Here is a 23,779-nt window from a genome sequence, read left to right as displayed (position 1 = left end):
ACATACAAAACCATAATCTCAAGATATCAGTCATTTTATTGGAAGCTCCGGGTAATACATAAAAGTGTATGCTGCATACAGTATAACCAATCCCCATAGATGCAGATCTCAATCACAAGTCTGTTTATCAAGTCAGTTTTTTTATCTAGACATAAACATTCTTCAGGAAAGAAAAGATTGAGGAAAACAAACCGGTATTTGCCCACCTCTAAGGCTGAAGGTGTCATCAAGGCTTCTTTAAAATAAAGGCACCTGGGGCTGTACAAAATAAATTAATAAAAACAAACTTAATGTAGAGATACAGACAGAGAGAATGCTACAGAAATCCAGATAAACAAGTATTATCACCAATATAAGAATTTCAATCCATTTGATTTGATTTGACTTAAATTGAGTTTTAATGCAAAAATGCACAGCAATGTGTGATTAAGAAACACACAAATAGGAGTTTGATTTTCAAACAATTATTTCACACTCTGCATGAATTCTATGATTTTTAAGCAAATAATACATGTGCTTCATTCAGTTTGATCTTTTTTTTACATTCTTGATTACTTAAAGGCACAATATGTAAGATTTTTTATTAAAATCACTAGAACAGTGTAATATATATAACATATTTTTCTGACTTGTGTACTTACATTACCCCAAATGTTTTGGAGAATTTTTTTAATCCAGAGAAATAAGCAATTTGTTATGCATTTCATTAGACAGGTGACGAATGTAGAGAATAGCATTATAACAGAACTTTCAAATGTATCTAGTATAAAACAGTGCTGTTTACATGACCGGTGGAAGTGGAAGAGGTCGACAGTGCCATAATAAAAGCTCTTCTATCGAGCCGTGTATCGTGCTCGTCCTTCATTAGCAATCACTCCAGCAACCTTGTTTCACTTCCACGGCTTTTAGCCCCACCTTGCTTCATACTACATTGACCTTAATAAGTCTTTAATACGTTAGCTCATAAGTGTACATGATTTCTGCCCGAGTCCCATCAGACTGTGGGGATGAAGACGACAACTCCCATGATTCCACACACAATCAACGACATCATCAAACTATGCCTTTGTTTCTTGTTTGTTTTGAATATGCGCCCTCTAGCTGCGAAAACGTACATACTGTGCCTATAACTAAATTAGAAATTAAAGTAATTCAAGTCAACACTAGTTGGATATTATGACTATGATATTGACTTAATTTTTCCCTTTTTCCTTATAGTTTAGATATGCTGCTGTCATCATCAGAAGCTAAGTGTTTTTTGAAAAAATTCACGATCCTCTTCCATGCATCGAGCTGAGCCTCTGAATGGGCCTTAGGTTCGCCGCCAAAGTAAACCACTTGGTTAGCGGCAGCATGAAAATTGGCAAGACAAAACGGCATATAGGGCACCTCGATAAAGTGACCTGCTTTTTCATACCTCACCAGCTCGTAGTTATCCTTCCCATGTGCTTTAAGTCTTTCGCATGCAAGTTTTGCGTAATAGGCAGTTTGCCAATTCCTGTCAGCTTCTGACATTATAAACATGAAGTTACCTGAGGCACGTTCAATGGGAATGACGCTAGGAAGGCCTTCTTCTGACATTGGGTCATTCATAACATCCCCAATATCCAAAAAGCCTGATGGTGTCATTTTTCCTCTCTTAACATCAAACAAGAGGGGTGGAACAAAAATGTCTTTGTAGTAGATGGGAACCAAAGTATTGGCATTGCATCCATTGATCGACACAGTAGCCGATATACCAGGAAGAAATGTTGCCATCGACAAAGCGAGATCTCCACTCTTTGATATGGACACTAGGCCAATTTTTTGATCTTTGACCTTTGAAAGAAAATAAATAATAATAATAATAATAATATAACTATATGTATATTTATATGTGATGATTTTGGATCACAATTAACAAAAACCCACCAATTCACTATCTCAACAAATTAGAATACTTCATAAGACTAATTAAAAAAAAAAAACATTTTCAGTGAATAGTTGGCCTTCTGGAAAGTATGTTCATTTATTGTACATGTACTCAATACTTGGCAGGAGCTCCTTTTGCTTTAATTACTGCCTCAATTCGGCGTGGCATGGAGGTGATCAGTTTGTAACACTGCTGAGGTGGTACTGTATAAAAGCCCAGGTTTCTTTGACAGTGGCCTTCAGCTCATCTGCATTTTTTGGTCTCTTGTTTCTGATTTTCCTCTTGACAATACCACATAGATTCTCTAGTTCTTCTTCTCCTTAGCCCAAATAAGACGCATCTGATGTTGTCTGTGGTTCAGCAGATTCCTTGACACGTCTGTGTGTGGTGGCTCTTGATGCCTTGACCCCAGCTTCAGTTCATTCCTTGTGAAGTTCACTCAAATTGTTGAATAGATTTTGCTTGACAATCCACATAAGGTGTTTTGAGTTGATTAGCTGATCGACATGTCACCATATTCTACTTTGTTGAGATAGTGAATTGGTGGGTTTTTTGTTAAATGTGAGCCAAAACTATCACAATTAAAAGAACCAAAGTCTTAAACTACTTAATTCTGTGTGCACTGAACTGATTTAATACACGAGTTTCACAATTTGAGTTGAATTACTTAAATTAACTTTTCCACAACATTATAATATATATATATATATATATATATATATATATATATATATACATATGAATGGGTGTACATACTAACCTCTGGTTGTTGCCGTAGAAAATCTATACCTTCTTCAAAGTACTCAAGGTGAAATCTGTCAGCTTTTTTGGGTAAATCTTGGTAGCCCTGGAAAGCCAAGGCAAAAACAGCAAAGCCTCTCTTTGCCAACAGAGCTGCCCTCAACTCAAAAGGACCTCCTCTAAATACATATGTATCCAAAATCCCAGGAAATGGTCCTTTACCTGAAAAATCATAATAGTACATCATTAACTTAGTAGAAAAATAGTAGAAATACACATAAGTGTATAGAGTACCTGAAAACCACTAAAAGTAAAGATACCTTAGAGTGAAAATAACTCCATTACAAGTTACCCTAAACCCCCCCCCCCTAAAAAAAACAAACACCAAAAACACAAATAATCTATGAGGAATAAACCTTTAAAACACATTCTCAAGTATGTAAACTTGCAACAGATATATATATATATATAATTTTTTTTTTTAATTGGATTATAATTATTACCAGTATTTGTTTACAGTTCTGCAACTGTTACTTGGATGGGATTAGTTTTTTTTTTATTTTTAATTTGCTTAAATTAGGATTACATTATTATGTAATTATTTTGCCGATTTTTTTAAACTCTAAATAGCTTACCATTTTTTTTTAACATTTTCATTTACTTTTTATTTCATTTAGATATTTAGCAGACATTTTCATCCAAAGTGACTTACAAATGAGGACAATGGAAGTGATCAAAAATCAACAAAAGAGCAATGATCTGCAAGTGCTATAACATGTCTCAGTTACCTTAACACAGTAAATGTAGCAAGGTTTTTTTTTATTGTCTAATAAAAAAAATGAAAATAGAATAGAAAAAGAATAGAACAAGCTAGTGTTAGAGGCATGTTTTGCTTTTGTTAATTGCATAATAAATAAAAAGAAAACAAATAGACAGATACAAAAAGATTAGTATTCTGAAAGCTAGTGTTAGTTTTTTTTAAAGAAAACAAGCAATATGTGAATATGCAAAATTAATAGAGTGCAAGTCTAAAAGTGACAAGTTTTTTTTAAAGAATAGAATTAGAATAGAGAATGCTAGAGTTAGAAAGAGGTAGTTAAAGAGTAGAGATGTAGTTTTAGCCAATTCTTGAAGATGGCTAAGGACTTTGAGTTGGGCAGGTCATTCCACCAGGAGGGAACAGTTACCTTACAAGTCTGTGAAATTTTTAAAATGTTAAATTATATGTGACATATACGATTATTTATCATGTATATATTTATGATTCATTATTATATTATATTAACAAATAGGGTCTAACATTAATTATGATCTATTAATTCATCTAATAATGTCTTAAAATATAGTAATTATGTATGGAACATTATATTAACAGACTATCCAAATTTTAATAACACAATAATAGTTCTTATGAGAACAGCATTGACAGCAGCAATGGTTGTCCCCTCCACCATGTTTAAAGTTTATGAGCCGCCCTGCAGCAATATGGCTGCTTACTGCTCCGGGTGTGTGTTCACGACTGTGTGTGTGTGCACCCGGATGGGTTATGCAGAGCACAAATTCTGAGTACGGGTCAGAATACTTAGATACACGTCACTTCACTTTTACTTTGAGAGATGTAAAAGGGCTCCCTATAGTTTAGACCAGAATTTGAGACAGATTTTTATCCCTAAGAAAATTCATTATAATTGGATTTATTTCAAAGAGAAATTTGTTCACTAAAAGACTGTTAATTAATAATAATGAAAAGTTTATTTTATGTTTAAGTTATTTTTATGTTTGATTTTGAAATGTACAGAGCTCATGTTTATTCAACGAAGGCAAGATTTATTGCAAAATGTATTTTGTGGCGGTCAGTGTTGATATTGTGGCGGGCTGCCATAAATAAACCAATGTTAGGAAACAGCGCCAATATTACCTCCTAAGTGAGAAATGTCAGCCTTTAACGTGCTAAAATATTTGAATGGAGACATGTTTCTGTGTGCATGAATGTTTACGTGGGAAGAGAATGTGTGCATTCCCTTCATAATAAAACAAAGTTTTGACATTTTAATCTTATCGTTTAATATATTTATTTGCTTGGTCATTGTGGGTTTTGGTTATTTTCCATTTGGACAGGGAACTTTTGAAATATTGTTATACTTGACTTAAATATGTGACCTTGAAAGAATCCAAAAGTATTCAGATTACATTCCTTTAATATTGTTGTGGTGCTTGAATTTCGTTACTGAATTATTTTTTCGTTAAATAATTTGTAACTGTAGCGGAATACATTTTTAAAGTAGCCCTCCCAAGCCTGTTTACACAATGGAGCATGAATTTATAGTTGACAACAGAAGACCTTTTCAGTTGTGTCAAGCAGTAGCGTTAGACTATTTTCTACCACGAGGAGGCGCTACTACTACAGAATATTGATAACACATTTGGTATCTATTATCGAAGTTCATTTAATAGGTTTTATTAAAAAGCGACCCTGTAAATTATCATTTTACATTTCAGACTTTATAAAGAGTAGCATAACCTGCTGAATTGTAAAGACGGATTTAATTGCCTGTATTTACTGCTAATACATGGAGGGCTTCAATACAGCTTCATAACTGACCAGGTGGCATGAAAAGGGTTCCTCTGATCCTGCCCTCGGTTACAGGAATCCTCCGGACACCATCGGTCAAGCAATGTCTTTCGTTTGTCACTTTGGCGATGACTCTATTGTCACTGACAACCTCAATGTCGACGAGAGCAGGACGAGTCACGTCTGTTAGAGCAAACTTCCAGCTTACGACCTCTCCTGTCAGAGCCCAGAATAAGCCCATTGGTTCAACTCCCGTAAAGGTGCCACCAAGAGAAGGGTCGCGGTTGAGGTCGATCTGACCGTTATTGTCTGCTTGGTAAGTGGCCCGAGCCTGGAAAACACGTCCGTTATCATCGGTGATTTTAGAGCGCAGATCCACGCGTTGTTGATGATTTAAGCCACTCACGGTCACGTGTACTGGGTCTTCAAAAGAGCACTTATAACTGGGCAAAAGCCTGATACTGACTCCTGAAGAGTAGTGCATTTTGGCAAGAGTGTTTCTTGCAAAAGGGGTAAACACGCACTTCAGTAATGAAGACATGTCGTCTGTGTGACTTCTGCTGCAAAGTACATTGGTACTGCCTTCTAGTGTTCGGAGTACTACAGTCTAAAATCCGGAGGAGATTTTCATAAAAATAAATGTCATGAATGTGCCTTTTTGTTGTTGTTTATATCGCGTTTAATCCTCCTTTCCCTCTTATGTTTTTAGTTTAATTTGTTTCGTTGTTCTTTGTTACAATCTGTATATAGTCTTAAGCATAAATAATAATTTCCCAATGTAGATTTTTTTTATTATTTTCCAGGGACGATTTTATTTTTTTTTGTCATGAAGACTGGAAGACTCTATATAATTATTCTTATTACATTTTCTTATTATATTTATTAAATGTATGTCTCTGTATATTTATTTATTTATTTATTTATTTATTTATAAACAAAATTGCTATATAATTTTTTTGAAATGAATGTTTTGAAACGAATGAATTGTGAAATGTTTCCTCTTATAATGAATATAGCCACTGCTGCTGACATGGCGTTAAATCATAAATAAATCCCACTGCGAAAACAACTAGAAATGATAATAGAGAAGACCATCCAGGGTAGTTAAAGACACAAAAAGGCAAATAAGGTACTTAAATTCAAAATAATATTTTGCAACCTTCACAAAAAGACTTATTTAACGTCTAATGGTCTCCAAAACTATCTGTACTTTTTTTAATACTTTTTTTAATAAAAAGTAAATATTTTATAAAGCAGGTCAAATCTTACTAATGATAATTTGTGAAGGCAAAATTAAAACCGATTCAGAAGAGATCAGATGTATCCGTGTAAATGACACAATTATTAAGTAACAACAAAATATTTTATATTGCAGTATGCTGTTATAAACAAGAATCTGTGTTGGCTCGCGTGATCCACTCCCAAGTAACAGCTGATTTCTCACGAACCAGCAGACCTCGGAAGCCCCGCCCCTCTCGCGTACAGTTCTCCGTGGTCATGGAGACGGTATGAGAGCGAGGCCACTGGTGGAGCTCGAAGCTCTTTCCTACAGTAGGGAGGTACTGCGATCTGTTCTCAACCTTCGCCGTAGACGGATGAGCAGATCGAAAAGGGCCGTCAGAATCTCCGAATACACTCGATAACAACATAAACCGCGTATACAGTAACCCTAGGATTTCCATCCATTCGACACAGCTCCATGGTGACCCGATACTGATTTTTAAAGAGGAGGGCATTCACTGGTAAGATCTCTATTCTTGCGCTGTGAAGGTTAGCTGAGCTAACACTGTTAGCCGAGCGCAGTCTTCAGGATCTGAATCACCGGTTTGCGCAAAAGCTAACAAATATTGATAGCCAAATTATTCAAATGAGTACTTAAAAACATAATTAGTAGATCGGTGAGTTACTGATTGTTAAAGGACTTTCATATTCACAGTATTCCAGCTATAAAGCTCGCTAGCTAATCCAATCAAAACAACTATTAATTCCACTCATAGCGAAAGGTCTTTTAATCAGTGACGATGGCGGTTATTTGTTGTATATGTTGATCAAATCATCCTTACATTATTACCCATAGAGTTTCTTGTGGAAATGTGATTGTTTATTAGCATGTCATAACGCGATTACAAAAGTCCGGCGATGCGGACAAAGCCTGTTGTTAACTTTTTATTACACATAGGCTTCCATTTTAATTTACTACACTGGTAAATATACATTGTATGTGTATTATTTAACGAATGCTTTTGTTGTAGATGTACTGATGGGTATAAATGTTGTCAAGAGTGTTACAGTATTATTTCAGTCAGCAGCGGACCTCAAATATCGTTGTAATTAGTATTTTGTACTTGCCTCAACCGGTTTCTTAAAAGAGTACATTCCCAGGGAGTTTAAGTCAATGCATACGTCTAATATACATCCAGTTTTATTTATACCCGTTGCAAAACGACATGTTGAAACATTGGACTTCTGCAAGCAGCACAAAACGCTGTGCTGTAAACGCTTTTACGTAGCAAGGGGACTTTAAAATACTTGTGACCAGAAAGTTAGAAACAGCCTCAAAGATCATTTTAGGAAACTTAACCGCTATAATTACTGATGCATCTTTCTTTTTGATTGTTTTCATAGGTTAATATTGTTCCGTTCGCAGTAGTTTGAGAGCAGGACACACTCTGTTCTCTTGTTGTACTCTCGTAACAGTTGCACGTGTCAGCGCGTGTGACTTTAAATCCGGACATACTTGGGTTTATTTCTGATTAACGAAGAATAACTATATTATCATGTCCCTCAGCTCACCCCACTTCCAAATACCTAGCCTCTCCTCTCTGTCTCTCTGTCTCTCTCTCTCTCTCTCTCTTTTAATAAATAAAAATGTGCTGCTCGTTTTTGCAGTGAGGCGATATAATTTCTTGTCTGAAAACAAGATTAGTGTCAACTGTCACCATTGTCTCCAGTAATTGCTTTATATCTCTAAATTGGAACCAGCATTCACTGCTTGTTGCCTTGTTTTTGTACTACTTGTAACCCAACACCCCATATTCACTATTTTTTCCCAATAGCATATCTTTACAGGAGTTTGCTTGACTTAAATGCGAAGCTTCATGTTGAAACTTGATCAGGAAATTGTTTCAACATAATATCAGCTTCCCTTCACAAACATTTGTTGGTTCCTTATAGACGGCCACTTCTTTCTCATTACCTTCTGTGTTCAAAGGTGCATAAAGGAGCTGTGTGAGCCACAATATGCTTAACACAAGGCTCTTTCTTCACTGTCATGCAGCCTGGACTTGTAGCAAGTTGAACTCTGTATTTCCAGATATGTATTTCTGTCTATTCAGTTTTTTTCTCTTTCATCTCTTACTAAACTCCCAACAGCTGAAAGGGCTTTGGATTTGCATATTTCTCACTCAACCTCTTTTACATTTGAACCTGAAGGCAGATCTGGTATGAAAAGTGGAGGAACCACAATGCTACGTCTCTTTTGGCATCTGGCCTGTTTTGTCATTTTACGTCAAAGTAATGTGACTAGTGTGACAAGATTATGGTTTTCTAATATTTGGGGTGCCGGTGCTGTCACTCCACTGAAAGTCCATTCCACCGAAACTTTGATGTTTCAGAAAGTTCAGAAATAGATTGTAAAACAAATTCAAATGAATCAAGATGTTTAATCCAAGTTTAATCCAAATCCAACGTAAAATATAAACTTGGATTAAACTGCTTGATTCATAGGGATTTATTTATAATCTCTTTTTGAAGTGGCATAGTTGTGTATAATGGACTCTCAATGTAGAAACAGAAATCCTGTAGCTTTTATTAAAATATCAAAAGTGTTTTGAATATTAACTAAAGTCTTATTGTTTTTGGAACAACTTGAGGGTGAGTAAATGGTGTCAAATTAAATTTTTGGATAAACTAGATCTTTACATTCACATTGGAGTTGTTTAGTGCACTTTATAAAGGCTATTTTCTAGCAAGTGTTGTTGAATATTTGTGCGAGGTGTCAGTCAGATGCGTTTACTCGGGACGCCATCTTTACAACACCTTAGTCACTTACAACGAATCCAGGCTGAATTGCAGTTTTCCCATTCTGGGATCATGTTGGCACTGAGCAGTTTGTTGCAGAATGTTCTTCTGTGCCAGTCTGTTTGGTACATGAGGCAGCAAGCGATCTCTTCTCTGCCAGTGGGATGTGCGTCACACTTCTTGTGCTCCTTGGTCACCCCAGTGCTGGTCCCGTGTGAGGAGGGGAAAGGTGTGGCGGCAGTAGCAGATTGGCCTCATGTGGGAGCGGTAGTCGCACCCTCAGCATCCTGTTTGTTTCTGAGACTCGTGCACCCCGTGTTCTTTAGTTTAATCTTCCTTCAGCACACACATACCTATCTTGTTTTGGAGGAATCTTGACAAATGGACTTGTGCTTACTTAGCAGCACCATTGCACCTGCTCTCATTTGTGTAATGGTAACTAATAACTTGTTTTTTCCCTGAGTACAAAGTAATGTGATTCTAACTCATTCTCCATCGTCCTATTGCTAATAGACTTTGTATGTAATGTAAACACCACCATACGCCACATGGATACCCAGCTGTTCTGTGTTTTGTTGATCATCGTTATAAAGATAGGATGTATTGTGATATGAGCAATTTAGTTCCTCAAGGTTTCTCAGTTCTCTCGTCATTCATGAGTTCGTTTCGAGAAGAATGATGTTTTGAAACGTACTATTTGTTCCATTTGTCTTGAATTGAAAACACTGCTTATTAATCTGCTATATTCTCTGTTTTTTCACACATTGAAAACTATTGACTGGATAAAATTGTGGAACATTGTGAAATTCGTTTAAATATTAAAAAATGTAAAAGGAACTGAGACTCAAGACTCTCATAGAAATTCCCAGAAGTGCTCATCTTGTCAGAATCCTCTGTGCGTTAAAAATATTTTGATGGGTTATAATCCTTCTACTCTTTTTGAGAAATGGTCTTTTTTTTACCAAGTAAATCCAAATGTAGTCTTAGGGTTTTTAGAAAAAAAATATTTATTTTTATTTTTGAATAACTAAACCTGACTCTCGCCATGAACATAGCCACAGAAACTGGCATGACTTTAACAGGGAACTGAGAGTCCTACACTTTAAGAAGCTAAAAACATTACAAAATTAGCCAAATGTGAGTTAAACTGCCTTTAGCCATAATGACTGGTAACTGGAAACTCATCATTACCTGGACTAAATCATGTTTTAAGAATGATGATCTGATATTTGATAATGTGAGCTATGTGAAAGTCACTTTTGTAGAGTGGCTTGGAAAAAATGCAAGGAATAAATAAATAAAGGCTAAAGGACTGAATCTCATTTTAATTGGGTTTTAAAGTGTATATACTGTGGTGTATATACATTAAATATTCAACCATGTATTTTATTAAAATATGCTAAATGCTTTTTTTTATTTTTTTAGGGTAAAGAATATTTATGGTCATAATATAGCCTGCTTTTGCCGTGTGAGACTATTGATTATTAGAAATCAGAGATTGTGTTATAAGAAATCTGTTTGATTTTCAGTTCAATTCTATGAGCACAAATTCCATGTGAGTAAAACACTCATAAACAATGTTGTAGCTACCACTTAAGTTTTGTTTTAATATACTAGCTACTGAGCTGCTTGTAATTATAATTATAATTTCTGTCGCTAGGTTCAGCCGGAGAGGACTCTTGCTGCAAAAGCAGGGCTGAAAGATGTGCAATGGAATGGTAGCGTGTGAGACAAGAGCCTCGCTCGCTCACAGTGTGGCCACCACATCCCTGCTGCTCCTCCTCCTCGGCATACTCCCCACAGCCCAAGCTTCAGGTGAGATTATTCACAAAAACCATCTTCATATTCCTCCTACACCTAAATCTTCCAATGCCATCCACTCTGACACTCTTCGAGCATTGATATTTAAGATGCAGACAACTGCCTTGTTGATTTAGCAGGAAGTAAAATCTCCTTAGATTAGGAAATATGTAAAGTAAGTTGCAGGAATGGAGGTGTCAGGCATTATTATTTAATTTATCGTTCATTGTATTGTATTGAATTCGGTTTCTGCATAATTCTGAGTCACAGATGGTTTATATTGGGATGGTTTTTTGTCTGTTGGCATGTATGATTCTTGACGTCGAAGACAATGGTGTTTGTTCTTTTGTTTGTGTCGCTCTCAGTGCTGTGATGACAGACATAACCGCTGGACTTAAGATACTGGATGGAATGAAATGAGCATCATTTCTTTGTTTTCAGTCGAGCATCTGGGAGGTGTTGATGGGGGATGGGCTTTCTCTTGTACGCCTGTTGCCCCTTTCTGTACGAGTCTCATCCAGTGTCTCCATCGCTAACATAGCTCCATTTCTTGCTCTGCATGACAAACGTAGCCTGAAAACAAAGACAGATGTCCATATTGACAGGCAGTTGAAGTGTTTCAAATACCGAGGTGTGTGTATGTGTGACCTCAGTCACTTGGGTGTTGTGTGTTTGTTTTTATAATGCTCAAGTAATTCTTTATCCCTATTCAGATGGGGCTAGTTGTTTATATATATATCTGAGGAGGTCAGGTGAATGTGTGGGTCAGCATTTTGTGTTTGTAGGTTTTGTCTCTTTGTCATATTTCTGGGTAAAATAACAGTTGGTGCTTGAAGTACGTTTGCTACATAAATAACAAATGAAGTCAAATAGGAAAGTCAGATCACAGATGGTTCCGAATGGCCACTGCAGACTTATTTATATACATAATGTTATACATATAACACATATGTAAGTAGTGTTCTCACAATACTGGAATTTCTAACTTTGATAAAATGTCTTCAAAGATACAGATTTTCCACGTGGAAAAGTTGTGCATAAAACACAGTATCCAAATAAAGAAAATCTTTTGACTATGGTCAGATAGCCAAAAATAAATTATGAAATGAAATTGAAAAGATGCAATGTACAAATGCACTGTAAGAAAAAAAACCTTCACTTGCAAGCATTTGGCACTATTTCCCCGTAACAACACATGAACAGGCAAATGAGTGCTTCTAGCCTTATGTAATAAGTGAGTCATTGAGAACATTGCGCTTGGAAAATAAATGATAAAGATTGAGGGATGGTGGGATTGGGCTGGACCACTGGTTCCAAGCAGCCACATTCTCATTGATTCAGCACCACAAAGTCAAGCCAGGGACATAAGTGTCCCAAGTGATCCCAAGTAATGTGTGTGTGTGTGTGTGCGTGGATGTAAAGCTGCTCACATGTGTTAGGCATGGATCTAGTACATCGGCTGAATGCTACATATTCAGTCCTCCCACAGACTGAGCAGCGGACAGAAGGGATGATTTTTCAAGGTCATCTGATGAAAGTCTGTCAGTGATATTGCGCCTTATTTTGGCAGTTTTTTTCTGTGCATCCACCCAAGCATCATTTTTTTTCTTTCTGTCCATCCCCTCAGCATGCCTAAATGTAAAGTGTGCAATTTTTGTGCCACTAACAGCTTCAAAAATAATCCAAATGAACAGGATTAAAAATAAACAGTCCCTTTTTTTGGACAAACTAGAGGTTTGCCACAATTTTATACCATATGTTGGAACAGGTGTTGCTTTAACATATTTAAAATTGAATGCAGTTTGCATTTTATGCCAGCCGTAAAGCATAGACTGCACATTCAATTCTTAATTTAAGTTTATGCATTATCCAGGGTATATTTTGATGAATAGTTTGCTTTATTTGAGAGTTTTAAGATGTAAAAATTACATTAGCTGGCCTCGAGACTTAAGGCCAAAGTATTCTTTAATTTTTGCACATACGAAAGTTCTGATATAATAATAACCTAATCTGAAGCAAAAACAGAATGTTCTGACTAGCTTTGTGAAATTATACTACATGCCTGAAGGAAACAAGCAACATAGATTGACAGAATGATACACAGATTAGCTCTCTGACAGAAGGAGGCGCTCATGGAACAGCAGAACAGCACTTAATTTTTAAAATTAAAATTAAATTTAATTACATTTAAATGTATGCATTTAGCAGACGCTTTTATCCAAAGCGACTTACAGTGCATTCAGGCTATACATTTTTACCTATCATGTGTTCCCGGGTAATCGAACCCCAAACAATGCTCTACCAATTTGAGCTACAGGAACACATTTCCTTGGTTACCTCTGTAAACAAATCAGTGCTTTGCTGAAACATTGCTTTAATGTTAATTATACAGAGACGAGATTAAAATAAAATACCATCAAAACTCTTCTGAAGGCGGTCAGTTCCCCTCAAAAACACGTTCATAAAACCCCCAAATCAATATTTAGGCTTTTCTTCCAATAGCTTGTGCATCATGAACAGTGAGTGATCTGCCTGCTACAGTATTTTTCTCTGTGCATACATCCTCAGCATCTCTGGCCTCTGTTAATGGGCGTTTACAGACTTCATATTTTCACATAAATTACATTTTGGATAATAATTGCATTTCAACGCAGTTTGTGCAAGTCCAGAACAGAGACGTGCTGCAATAAAACAATAAACGGCCGGATGCCGAGTTCCAGGGGTTCACCTCCTTCATACACACATGTGACCAGCGCTGGCCTGGGACAAAAAACCACCACCACATAGATATGCCATATATATATATATATATATATATATATATATATATATATATATATATATATCCCCACCAAAGAAAAGAAGCTAAACGGTCAAGGTGTAATTTCCAGTTAATAAAAATAAGTATACATTGGTATACAGCATATAGGCTACTATAATTAAAAATGTTGTCATTAATCTTCACATTAAGGGAAAGCAATGACCTCATTAAAGAATGCAACCCTTATAAGATTAAGAGAGGAAGACGGAGAACAAGTTATTAAATTAGGATTTTTTAAACAATGATAAAAGTACTGGTATCTTTAATATTAAAAGTTAAGTATTTTAATATATTGCAAACTCACAAAAAAAAAATCTTGTTGTTTTGGATAAGTACAAAACTTTAGGTCATATTTAAATCTAGATTTATTTGCATTGGCCCATGGAAACCTGTGAACACACTTAACTTAAAAGGCTACATGTTCGAGCGTACGCATACAAAAACAAACTATACTTTGAGCTTTAGTGGGCATAAATGCATGAAATCGACACCTCAGTGGAAATCTAAGACCTGTGATCTGTATTAGTCTGAACTGTTGTAGAACTTATTGAAGGAATCATATGAGGCTTCTGAATGTTGAACTTGAATCAGATGCATGGACAGTGACAATGATAACATGGATCTATTGATAAATTTGTTGGCGCTTTACATAAGCTAATGACACAAAACAAAGAATCATGACAATGTATTCACCCATCTTCAATACTGGGTTTTGCTATTCCAGTGAAGATCATTGCCAAACATCAATGCATCTGAACAGGAGCGCATCCCTACAGAAATGTTCCATCAACAAGCAGAAGCTGTTATTAGTGGACTGCTGCATATAATTTGTGGTGTTTGGGTCTTTACATGCTACAGGACCTGCAATTTGTGGCTTGCAACTTTATCAAGAACAGCATGAAACATTCACTGTTCTCAACAATGTCATTACAAGGCACCTAGATTGTGTCACATTAAATAATCCACAAAGCTTGGAGATACAAGGAGGGACCAGATCTTATCTTTATGAAATTCTGTTATTTGGAACAATTCTTTTTATCAAGCTTCGCTATTGCATTGCTTCACATGTGTAGTTCGTAAAAACAAATAAGAGGAAGTAGCACAGGAAGGCAACACAAAAAAAAAAGAAAAAAAAAAAAGAAAGAAAACCTTGCTGTGCTCAGAGGCTGATCTTAGGGTTTCTGGAGCTTGTGAGAATGAAAAGCAGCTCCTTGAAGGCACACAGCTGAAGTCGCTATGTTTTTTTTAGCACTATAGAGGAGTTTCCTATGTTACTCACTTCTTACTCTGATTTATCACTATGCCACTTCTATATGTTATCTAGTGTTAATTCTTACCTCAGCAAAGAGTGGTTTCAGACCATTATGACATTGGATGAGGTGCTTGCATAGTGAGCTAATGACAAATAGGCATTGTGAATAACCAAAAAGGAGAAATACATGGAATTTTCCAACACAAATTGTTTAATGATGATTCTTTTCAGGTACTTTCATGTGCATGCTAAAACCATTAAAAGTATCACCTGACATAATGTTCATAGGTTTGGGGTCAGTAAGATGTAACCAAGGTCACCAAGGCTGCATTTATTTCATCCAAAGTAAAGTAAAAACAGTAATATTGTGCAATTTAAAATAGCTGTTTTCTATTTTGATGTATTTTAAAATTTAATGTATTCCTGGGATTACAAAGCTGAATTTTGAGCATCTGACATTCCAGTCCTTCAATAATCTAACAAGCTGATTTGTTGCTCGTGGCACATTTCTTATTTTCATCAATGCTGAAAACAGTTGTGTTACTTAATATTTTGGTGGAAATGATTTTTTCAAGGATTTGTTGATGAATAGAATCGAACTTTCAAAAGAACAGTATTTATTTCAAATATAAATCCTTTGTAACAAATGCCTTGATGTGTCTTTTGATCTACTTAATGCGTCCTTGTTGTATAAAAATATTAATTCCCTTCAAAAGAAGAAAAATAAATCTTGCTGACCTCAAACGTTTTGAACTGTAGTGACGACAGAAGAATGTCGAATGCTTCAGGAAGTGGTTTGTGTGGGTTTGAGAGATGTTTGCAAATCAGCCCTTGAAATCATTATTACCTTATGGTAAATTTCCCAGTAAAAGCAATGTTTGTTTGAGGCGCATAATATGACTAAAATGAGAACTGTGATTATAAACTTTACATTCCCCAAGTTTTGGTTCAGTTATGTTGTAATGCAGCTTTAAAGTTAATTTGCTGACCTGATTCTACTTCTTTGGAAAATCCATGTGAAACAGATGTGTAAATGTCTGCTCCCCTTCTTCAGCTAAGACTGAGTGTTTTGTTTTTCCCCTCAGGGTTTCATATGGTAGTCCTTCAGGCTCTCCTCAGTTTTCTCTCTTGTCGTATGTTATGCCGCGTTTCCACCGAAATTACCCGGAACATTTTTACCAGGAACTTTTTTCCCCCCAGACCTGTTGCTTTCTGCGTTTCCACCGCGGTGTAAAGTACCGGGAAGATTAGGCAAATGACTGGTGACGTAGGTCAGAGCGCGTTTCTCAATACAAAGTACCGCTGATTAAAAAAAAAAAAAAAAAAAGTACGCTGATTTTGGACGTGCATCATCGGTAGTTAGTTCAGACTTTGTGCATTCGACTGGTGAGTGTGATGTCCGCGACGACACAAGTCCGGTAAATCTATAAACAGCAGCGTACTTGATAACTTCAGTCAGCTCGTCTTGTCTACTGCAATTTTCCTTACTGTATATTTACAATAAAACGAAATAGGATATCAAATACCACTGCCTCCTTTGGTATTCATTTAAGCATGATAACAGCTGCAGAAATGTACTTAGTACAGGGATATGTGTATATGCAGCCATTACAATGAAAATAAATATTATATAAATTTGCCTTTTTTATTTTCATTTTAACTTATAGATACATTGAATACAGACCAAAGAAAACCTGTTAGATTTACCCCGCAGCTGAATTATATTTTATGTTTAACCACTAAAGAGACATCAGAGCCAGCGGCACATATCAGAAGGTCTATCCGAGATGAGGCTGCTTCTCGGCGGATAGATGATCACTGAGCTCCCGCTGATTGCGTGGAGCTCACCGTCGCAGAGATCGGCGAAACACATTTTTAAATAGGCACTGTCTTTATAAATAAACAACAGATTTGAGTTTTAAACAACTACATTCTCGCCTGAAATACTTTTAAAATTACATTTCATGACACAATAACAGTAATATTTTGAAAATGTTGATCCGAATAAATGGTGGTTGAACTCAACCAATGCTGCGTGGGCTCAACCAATCAGAATGTTTAGCGCCAAAGTCCCGGCCCCGAAAGTTCCGGAACTTTGAAAAAGTACCACCTCGCCAGCAGGGACGTTCTGAGGGGCATTTTTTTACCCGGAACTTTATTTAGTTCCTGGTTCCTGCGGTGGAAACACACCAAGTACCAGGCCAAAGTCCCTAGTTCCTGGGTAAAGTTCCTGCGGTGGAAATGCGGCTTAAGTGGTTAAACCCAAAGTTTGAAATGGCTTCTTGAGACATCTATACATTCTATCAAACGGCTGCAACCACTTTTGATAAACTTTGCCATTTCTAATCTTGTAACAAAATAGCATAATTGCTAATATGCCTTCTAGCCGGACTTGCTAATGCTAATAGCGCTAGTATAGCAGATGTTGTGCTGTCTCCAAATTTTATATCACATGTTTAAGAGTAGCGAATGTTGGTGTGGGTGTCAAATCATTTGGGTTGCTAAGTGTTTGTGAAAACAGCTAGGAATTATATGAATCTCAGGGCTTATGTTATTTGTTTTCTCTGTGGAAAAATACATGGGACAGTAGGGTGTTCCAAAAGCGGTTTGTAAATGCCATTCTTCTGTCCGAAATGTAGTCCGACTGTACTGTAGTGTGGTGTGGGCTAGTTAAGTCTATTTGCGTCACTCTGAAAACTGCTAAGAGCTGATGGTGCCATTTGTGACATGTTCGAACACAACTAACTTAGCTGGAAGTTTAAGCTATGCGTGTTTTCAAAATGGAAAGATTCTATTCCACTTCATGAAAGGAGTGATTTGTTTCGTATTTACCCTACGCGTCCATCCACGCCCTTGTCAAACTTGATGGCACGAATGAGTTTAAAGATTAATGTCTGGTTTATCACGAGTAGAAAGGGACTACATTATGAAACTGTGAATCTAAAAATAACCTTTTCTCCCTGTTTTTTTTTTATTTGATCTATACTTACGTTCACTTGTTTATAGCTCAGTAACTACCAGTCAATATTTTAGATTTCCATTACACATTAGGGAAATCACGGCTTTTAAATATACATTTTCAACTTGTCGTCTTTAATGAGAAAACTCTTGCGTCCCAGGCACTAATGGTGATTCAGTTGTTAGAGAACCCACATCTTGCTTTTTATATAACTAGTTACTGATTTACATCAAATCATTATGAGGAAGTATGAAGAAACAGACAGACTGTTCCTCAAATGCGGAGTAGCCTAGATTCTTTCTCAGTACACATTTAAATCAAGTTGCATAAATGCGGAGAATACACTTTGTTGCTTAATTTGCTTCATTTCAAACCTGTATGTCTATTACTGTGGCAAAAAGTTCTGAAGATTGTACTAGGGCTTTTTCCCATGTAATTGCAATGAACAAAAGCTTCAAAAAGGTTACAAAAGCAGCATAGAAATGTTATATCATCCACCTTATCATCAGTGCTGCAAGCTGTTTCCTGTGAATGTGTGAAACTTTCAATTCTTTAACCGCTATAGTTACATAACTAGAAAAATAACAAAGTGTTAGTACACAGTAAAGCCATTTTAGCCACAAACCCTTGTTTATAATTACAAAAATTTATATACGATAACAAATACCATTTTGCAATATCAAGCAGACGCCTATAGAGTTCTGTTTTTATATATTAATACTAATATAACTGGAAGCAACTGATGCTGGAAACTGATGACCACACCTGTTCTTACGTTAAAAATAAGGTGAATATCTGCTAAAAGTCTGGTAACTGGTAGAAATAGACCCAAATGAAGTTGTTTTTCACTGAAAATCTGGTCATCTGGTGTCTGAATGAGCAAATCATTCTCTTTAGTAAATTGTGTTGATCTGGTTCAAAGGACTAGTCTGCATGATTCGTTTGTGAATCAGACATTGCAACATCAACTGAATTTTTTGAGAGAATGTGTGATTTCATTTGGCCCAGTGTAAATCGTTTTAAGGAAGTTTATGCGATATTGCAGTGACTAGTATTTTGCATGTTGAAGAACCGATCCCTTTGTGGTTTGGCTCGTGATGTGACTGTATTCCGCCACTGGCGTGAGATGTAAAAATGAAACTATTTACATAGATCCATCTGAGAAAACAATACACCACTCTCATTACCCCCCTTTTGTCTTGCTTCAAAACTACAACTCACTGGACCATCTGTCTGTGTGGACCCTATGACCCTGATGACCCGAAGCCGTCTAGTCACGTTTAAACAGATGCTTTTTCGCACTCGTGTTCCTAGAAGCCATTACCCAGCACAATGGACGTCAGCACCTCTGAGTACAGCTGCTGGCCAAGGATCCAAGCGGCTGACTGGCAGCAGCTTTTGCTCCGACTGCTTGTGTGCTCCACAGAGGCTCCAGTCTGTCATTAGCTGTGGGCCGAGTGCATTCCTGGAGTGGGAGAGCCAAGACACAGCAGATCCCCAACACAAGAGCACTGTGTCTAGAGCCATCCGCTGATAGCAGACACAGTTGCTCTCTATCGCTTCCTTGTTTCCCTCTTAGTACACAGAAGAGGAGTTACTTGTGCCTCACAACTGTCCGAAAAGAATGAGAAGGGTGCAAAACACCCATCTGCCACTTTTCACTGTGAGAAAGGCGAGAGGAACAATAGAGTCTTCCTCTGTGTCTTCTGTCAGATTGTGTCTCTCGGTTTTCCCTCCCAGTCGATTTGGTTCAGGACGACAGGCTGCTTAAATTAGTCATCTGCCGATCTCGGGCTGTAAAAGGGCGTAATAAAGAACATGTGGAGCTTCGGTTAATGGTTTAGTTTTGTCTTGCAGAAGACAGGCCTCATTTAAAGCCCCACTGCTGTCCATTTGTGACGGCTCTCAGGGTATGATAGGTATACATGTATATATTTGGGATGAATTGATTTAGACGTTATGGCTGATATTGACGGCTGCTGTTTAATTACTTCATTATAACAATAATTTATTTACTTATGGCCAGTGATCAATATTATCGATTATTTTAGCTAGATATATCAGTACTGTATTGGTTATGGGTTGATGTTAGACATTTTAAATGTATTTGTAATTTTTTTTTTTTTTTTTTTTGTGGATATTGAATTGTTCATGTTAATTTCCTTTTTTTACATTTAGATTTATTTTGCTGTTTTTTAATGCTTTCTGAAGTTAATCTTTAAAAATATTAGTTTAATAACACCGTTTCAATGTTATCTTTAGTACACTGTGATGCCTAAATTCACTTGTTGGTTTTGTTGAATTTATTTAGAAACAACAATACCACATATTAATATCAGCCATTTATTGCGTCACATTAAAATGATAGACTTTTAAAAAATATTTACTATAATTCACTGGATCTCTAATTATAAATTGTCATTATTGTTATAAATTTGTACTGATTTGCTGGCTGCTTTCTTCTCATGATTTCCAGTCTATGCTACTGTGTCTCTGTGATTTAAAAAAAATGCAAAAAGGAAGTGTTTAACAGTTTTGAAAGGGTGGTCCTGAGAAATGATGTTTGTGTATTAAATCAATCAACGAGTCCGTAATGGTTTCGTTTCTGATGGATCAGTCTTTTATCCAGGGAGAGTCTCCTGGGTGTCTTGTCAGGGCTCGTTTTGCTCTAGCAGCCAAGTCTGTCTGCTTCTGCTGTGTTTTTTGGATTTTGTGTTATGAGCCATATGCATGTGAAAACTCATTCCTCTCCTCCATCCCTGAAGGAATGACACCCCTTTCGCTGGAACTCACTTTCCTAACACCTCTTCCCGCTCGGCCGTGAGAGGCTGTGGGTGTGCTTTATCTCTAGCAGTCAGCTTTTCCCATCGCAGATATGCGACACCCCTGCTGTGTTTCCCTTTAACCCATTGAGTCCACTTCAGAATATATGCGGACCCAGTAAATGCTCATTCATACACTCATACTCACATTTCGACTCAACCCTTCCTCCCGCCAGAAGCAGGACTTATGTTATCCAAATCATGTTTTGTACACAGAAACATGAGACACTGGTATCTCACGGTCTTCTGTCTCTCGTGTAGGGTTTTTTTACAAGAAGGAAACCATATATTGTTATTAGCCCTTTGAGAGCCATTCAAGATATGTTATGTCACGAGTGGGTCTGATATCTCAGCAGCTGTGGTGTGCTTGTTTCGTCAACAACATCAATTAAAAAAATTAACATTTCTGAACTAAATGTAGGCAAGGTTGTAAATTTTAGTTTTAGTTTGGTATCAAGGAATTGTTTTTTAGCTTCGTTTAAGTTTTTCACGGTGATGGTTTTTGTTCTTATTTCACGTAACGTAAGAACTGAAAAAGCATTTCATGAATTGAAATGATGTACTGACGCCAGACTTATTTTAAGTCACTTGAGGATCAGAAATAGGCATTTCCACATGGTTATGTAATCGTGAAATATTTTGGTGTTTCCAGTAAAAAGAAGTCATGATATACGGTTATTGTTATTTATAAAATTCATCATCTTGTAAGGTTTTGGTCATTCTGCCCGTTCCTAATTTAGATTCACATCCACGAGAGATGTGCTTACATGTACCCTCCTCCATTTCTACAAATTCCATAAATGGGAGAGAGGAACAAATCCACCCTCCTGCCGTTTTCTGACAGCTTGCTTACGATCTCAGGGATTTGAATTAGGAGAGATAAGGAAAAGACAATAGAGATGGAAAAAAGCTTCACCCCATGTATTAAGGAGACCTCAAACAAAAACATATTTACAAAGAATGATTTTTTGAGACAGCAATGTCCAATCCACGGCTGGGCCGCTGGCATTTTGTCTCACTGAGCTGCTGCACACTTCAGTGGTCAGTAATGTGATCCGCTTTAGACCACAGCCATTTATAATGAAGGATAATTAGAACTTCATTCTGCTGAAAATCCCCTTTTTTGGGGTGCTGCATTGTGGATAATTGGAGGGCAAAGGCTGTTCAGGACCATGTGTTTGACATTGTTTCATTGTTGCGATCTCTTTCCAAATGTTGGTCAAGGTCAAGGAACCAGTTTAGGGCGCATTAGGTAATTGTTTGTGGTAAATTTAATCTGCTGTTTGAGGTTGACAAAATTAACCTAGTTTCTAATGAAACCTCTGCCAGCCTAACAGGTTAATTGGAATTTCAGTCTAAACATATTCTTGGACGTTATGTTTTCTGACACATAACCCATCCCATGTGGTACTCCTAATATAGGTATCTATTGTCAAGTGTGCAATCAGTTTTAGATTATGTGAAAGCCCAGTCTAACTTGTCATAGCAGGTCTAGGCAGCTGTTATTCCCAAATGTTCTTCCGCAAGTCTGCGATTCTTTCATTTTTCTAATGGATCCTACCTTTTAGTGACGCACGAGCTAACCTTAAAATGACAAGGAAGAAAAACATGCTCCAGTTTCATTTAGACCTAAGGCAAAACAATGTCAATGAGTCATCTTTATTGTTGTCACCTCATGACTTCATGAGAATCAGAACATTCCATTTTAAAAAGTGCATTGAAATACCAATCATAGACTCCAACCAAATATATCAGCTGCTCAGATGTTGCACGTTTGATATAATGGATTGTGAAGCTCTGCATCTGTGGTTCATATCCTGACTGTTTGTCTGGTGTCAAAACAGAAGTCCATAATCTGCTGATGGCAGTTTAAGAGCATATTAGAAACTCAGATTAGAGAACCCAGTGATCGAGGGGGTCGTTTTTCTTTCTGCTGGATAATTGTAATGAGGTGATAGACATGTTTATGTGTTTCAAGTGACGTGTTGTGTGAATGAAACTCAGGAAAGGGTTTTCTTTTGCTCCCCCACATGAGAAAAAAGAAGAATCTGAGAGGGGAAAGAGACACCACTGGCTTTATGCCATAAAACCCCAGGGACAGAAATGTAGTATTCTGTTATCCATCTCAAGGCTGGACATTATGTGTGTGATCCGCGTGACGTTTTTGTTAAATTGAGGAGGAATTTAATACCAGACAGCAATATGAGAATAAGATCTGCTTGTGTCCCCTTTTTCTCTTTGACACACAATGAATTTTAGAGTTAGGGCACTTTCACACTGAAACTATTGTTTGAGTTTATCTAATGGTAGTTCCCAAGTAATCAAAGGTGAGAGATATGATCAACCAGGAAAGTACAGGGTAGTTTTTATTTTTACTTCCAAACATTTTGAACCCAGCCTCAATGTGCGATGTCACAATTACTGTTGCTCGTTGAAAGTTCAAAGGGCATGTGATCAGGAGTTTTGTGTGAGGGCGAAAAAGTTCCCCATGCTGATTTCGCTCATGTTCAGTACGCCCACGTCCAGAACTCTCTTTGTTTGTACGTGTCAGTGTTTATGAATATGTTAAATGAAATGGGACAAAATTAATCTTGAAAAACTATATATCATTATAAAGATCTAAGCTTCGAGCATCGACAACGGATCGCTGTTTTTCAATGGAAAGCTTATAAAGACTGTATTTGCTAAATTTGTGTAAGCAGTACACATCAAAACATCAAGAATCAAAACGCAGTACATACCAGATTCGTCGTAATAGCGAGTCATAAACACATTTTTCATGATACCTTCTTTAGATTTGGAAATAGAAACTCGTGAGACATGTCACTTTCAAACCATTACTTTTCTAGATTGCTCCAGGACTGGTTTCATGTATTTTTA

The 23,779-nt window shown here is 36.8% G+C and overlaps 1 protein-coding gene and 1 long non-coding RNA gene across 2 annotated transcripts; one reads left to right on the top strand and one right to left on the bottom strand.

Annotated features, from left to right (window-relative positions):
- Positions 1-16: 16 nt before the first annotated feature.
- LOC113062807 (acyl-coenzyme A thioesterase 5-like) lies at positions 17-5,804 on the bottom strand. Its single transcript, XM_026232798.1, has 3 exons — positions 5,256-5,804; positions 2,673-2,875; positions 17-1,818 (listed from the first exon to the last, which is right to left on the bottom strand). The coding sequence occupies exons 1-3, from the start codon at positions 5,764-5,766 to the stop codon at positions 1,213-1,215; spliced, it is 1,320 nt and encodes a 439-aa protein (XP_026088583.1). The 5' UTR covers positions 5,767-5,804; the 3' UTR covers positions 17-1,212.
- A 931-nt stretch (positions 5,805-6,735) lies between these two features.
- LOC113062806 (uncharacterized) lies at positions 6,736-11,821 on the top strand. The gene is made up of 2 exons (XR_003278593.1): positions 6,736-6,967; positions 10,906-11,821. It is a non-coding gene; the product is annotated as an uncharacterized LOC113062806 (long non-coding RNA).
- The last annotated feature ends 11,958 nt before the right edge of the window (positions 11,822-23,779 follow it).

Source organism: Carassius auratus, chromosome 45 (genome assembly GCF_003368295.1).
Source record: "Carassius auratus strain Wakin chromosome 45, ASM336829v1, whole genome shotgun sequence".
In the NCBI taxonomy this organism is placed as follows: domain Eukaryota; kingdom Metazoa; phylum Chordata; class Actinopteri; order Cypriniformes; family Cyprinidae; genus Carassius; species Carassius auratus.
The sequence above is the reverse complement of the archived record's forward strand: the minus strand, read 5'-3'. Positions and strand labels throughout refer to the sequence as shown.

Coding starts and splice junctions, on each gene's coding strand:
- LOC113062807 (XM_026232798.1), bottom strand. CDS start 5,766: ATGTCTTCATTACTGAAGTGCGTGTTTACCCCTTTTGCAAGAAACACT. Junction 2,876..5,255: donor AACCCTTTTCATGCCACCTG/GTCAGTTATGAA, acceptor ATGATTTTTCAG/GTAAAGGACCATTTCCTGGG. Junction 1,819..2,672: donor TTCTACGGCAACAACCAGAG/GTTAGTATGTAC, acceptor TTTCTTTCAAAG/GTCAAAGATCAAAAAATTGG.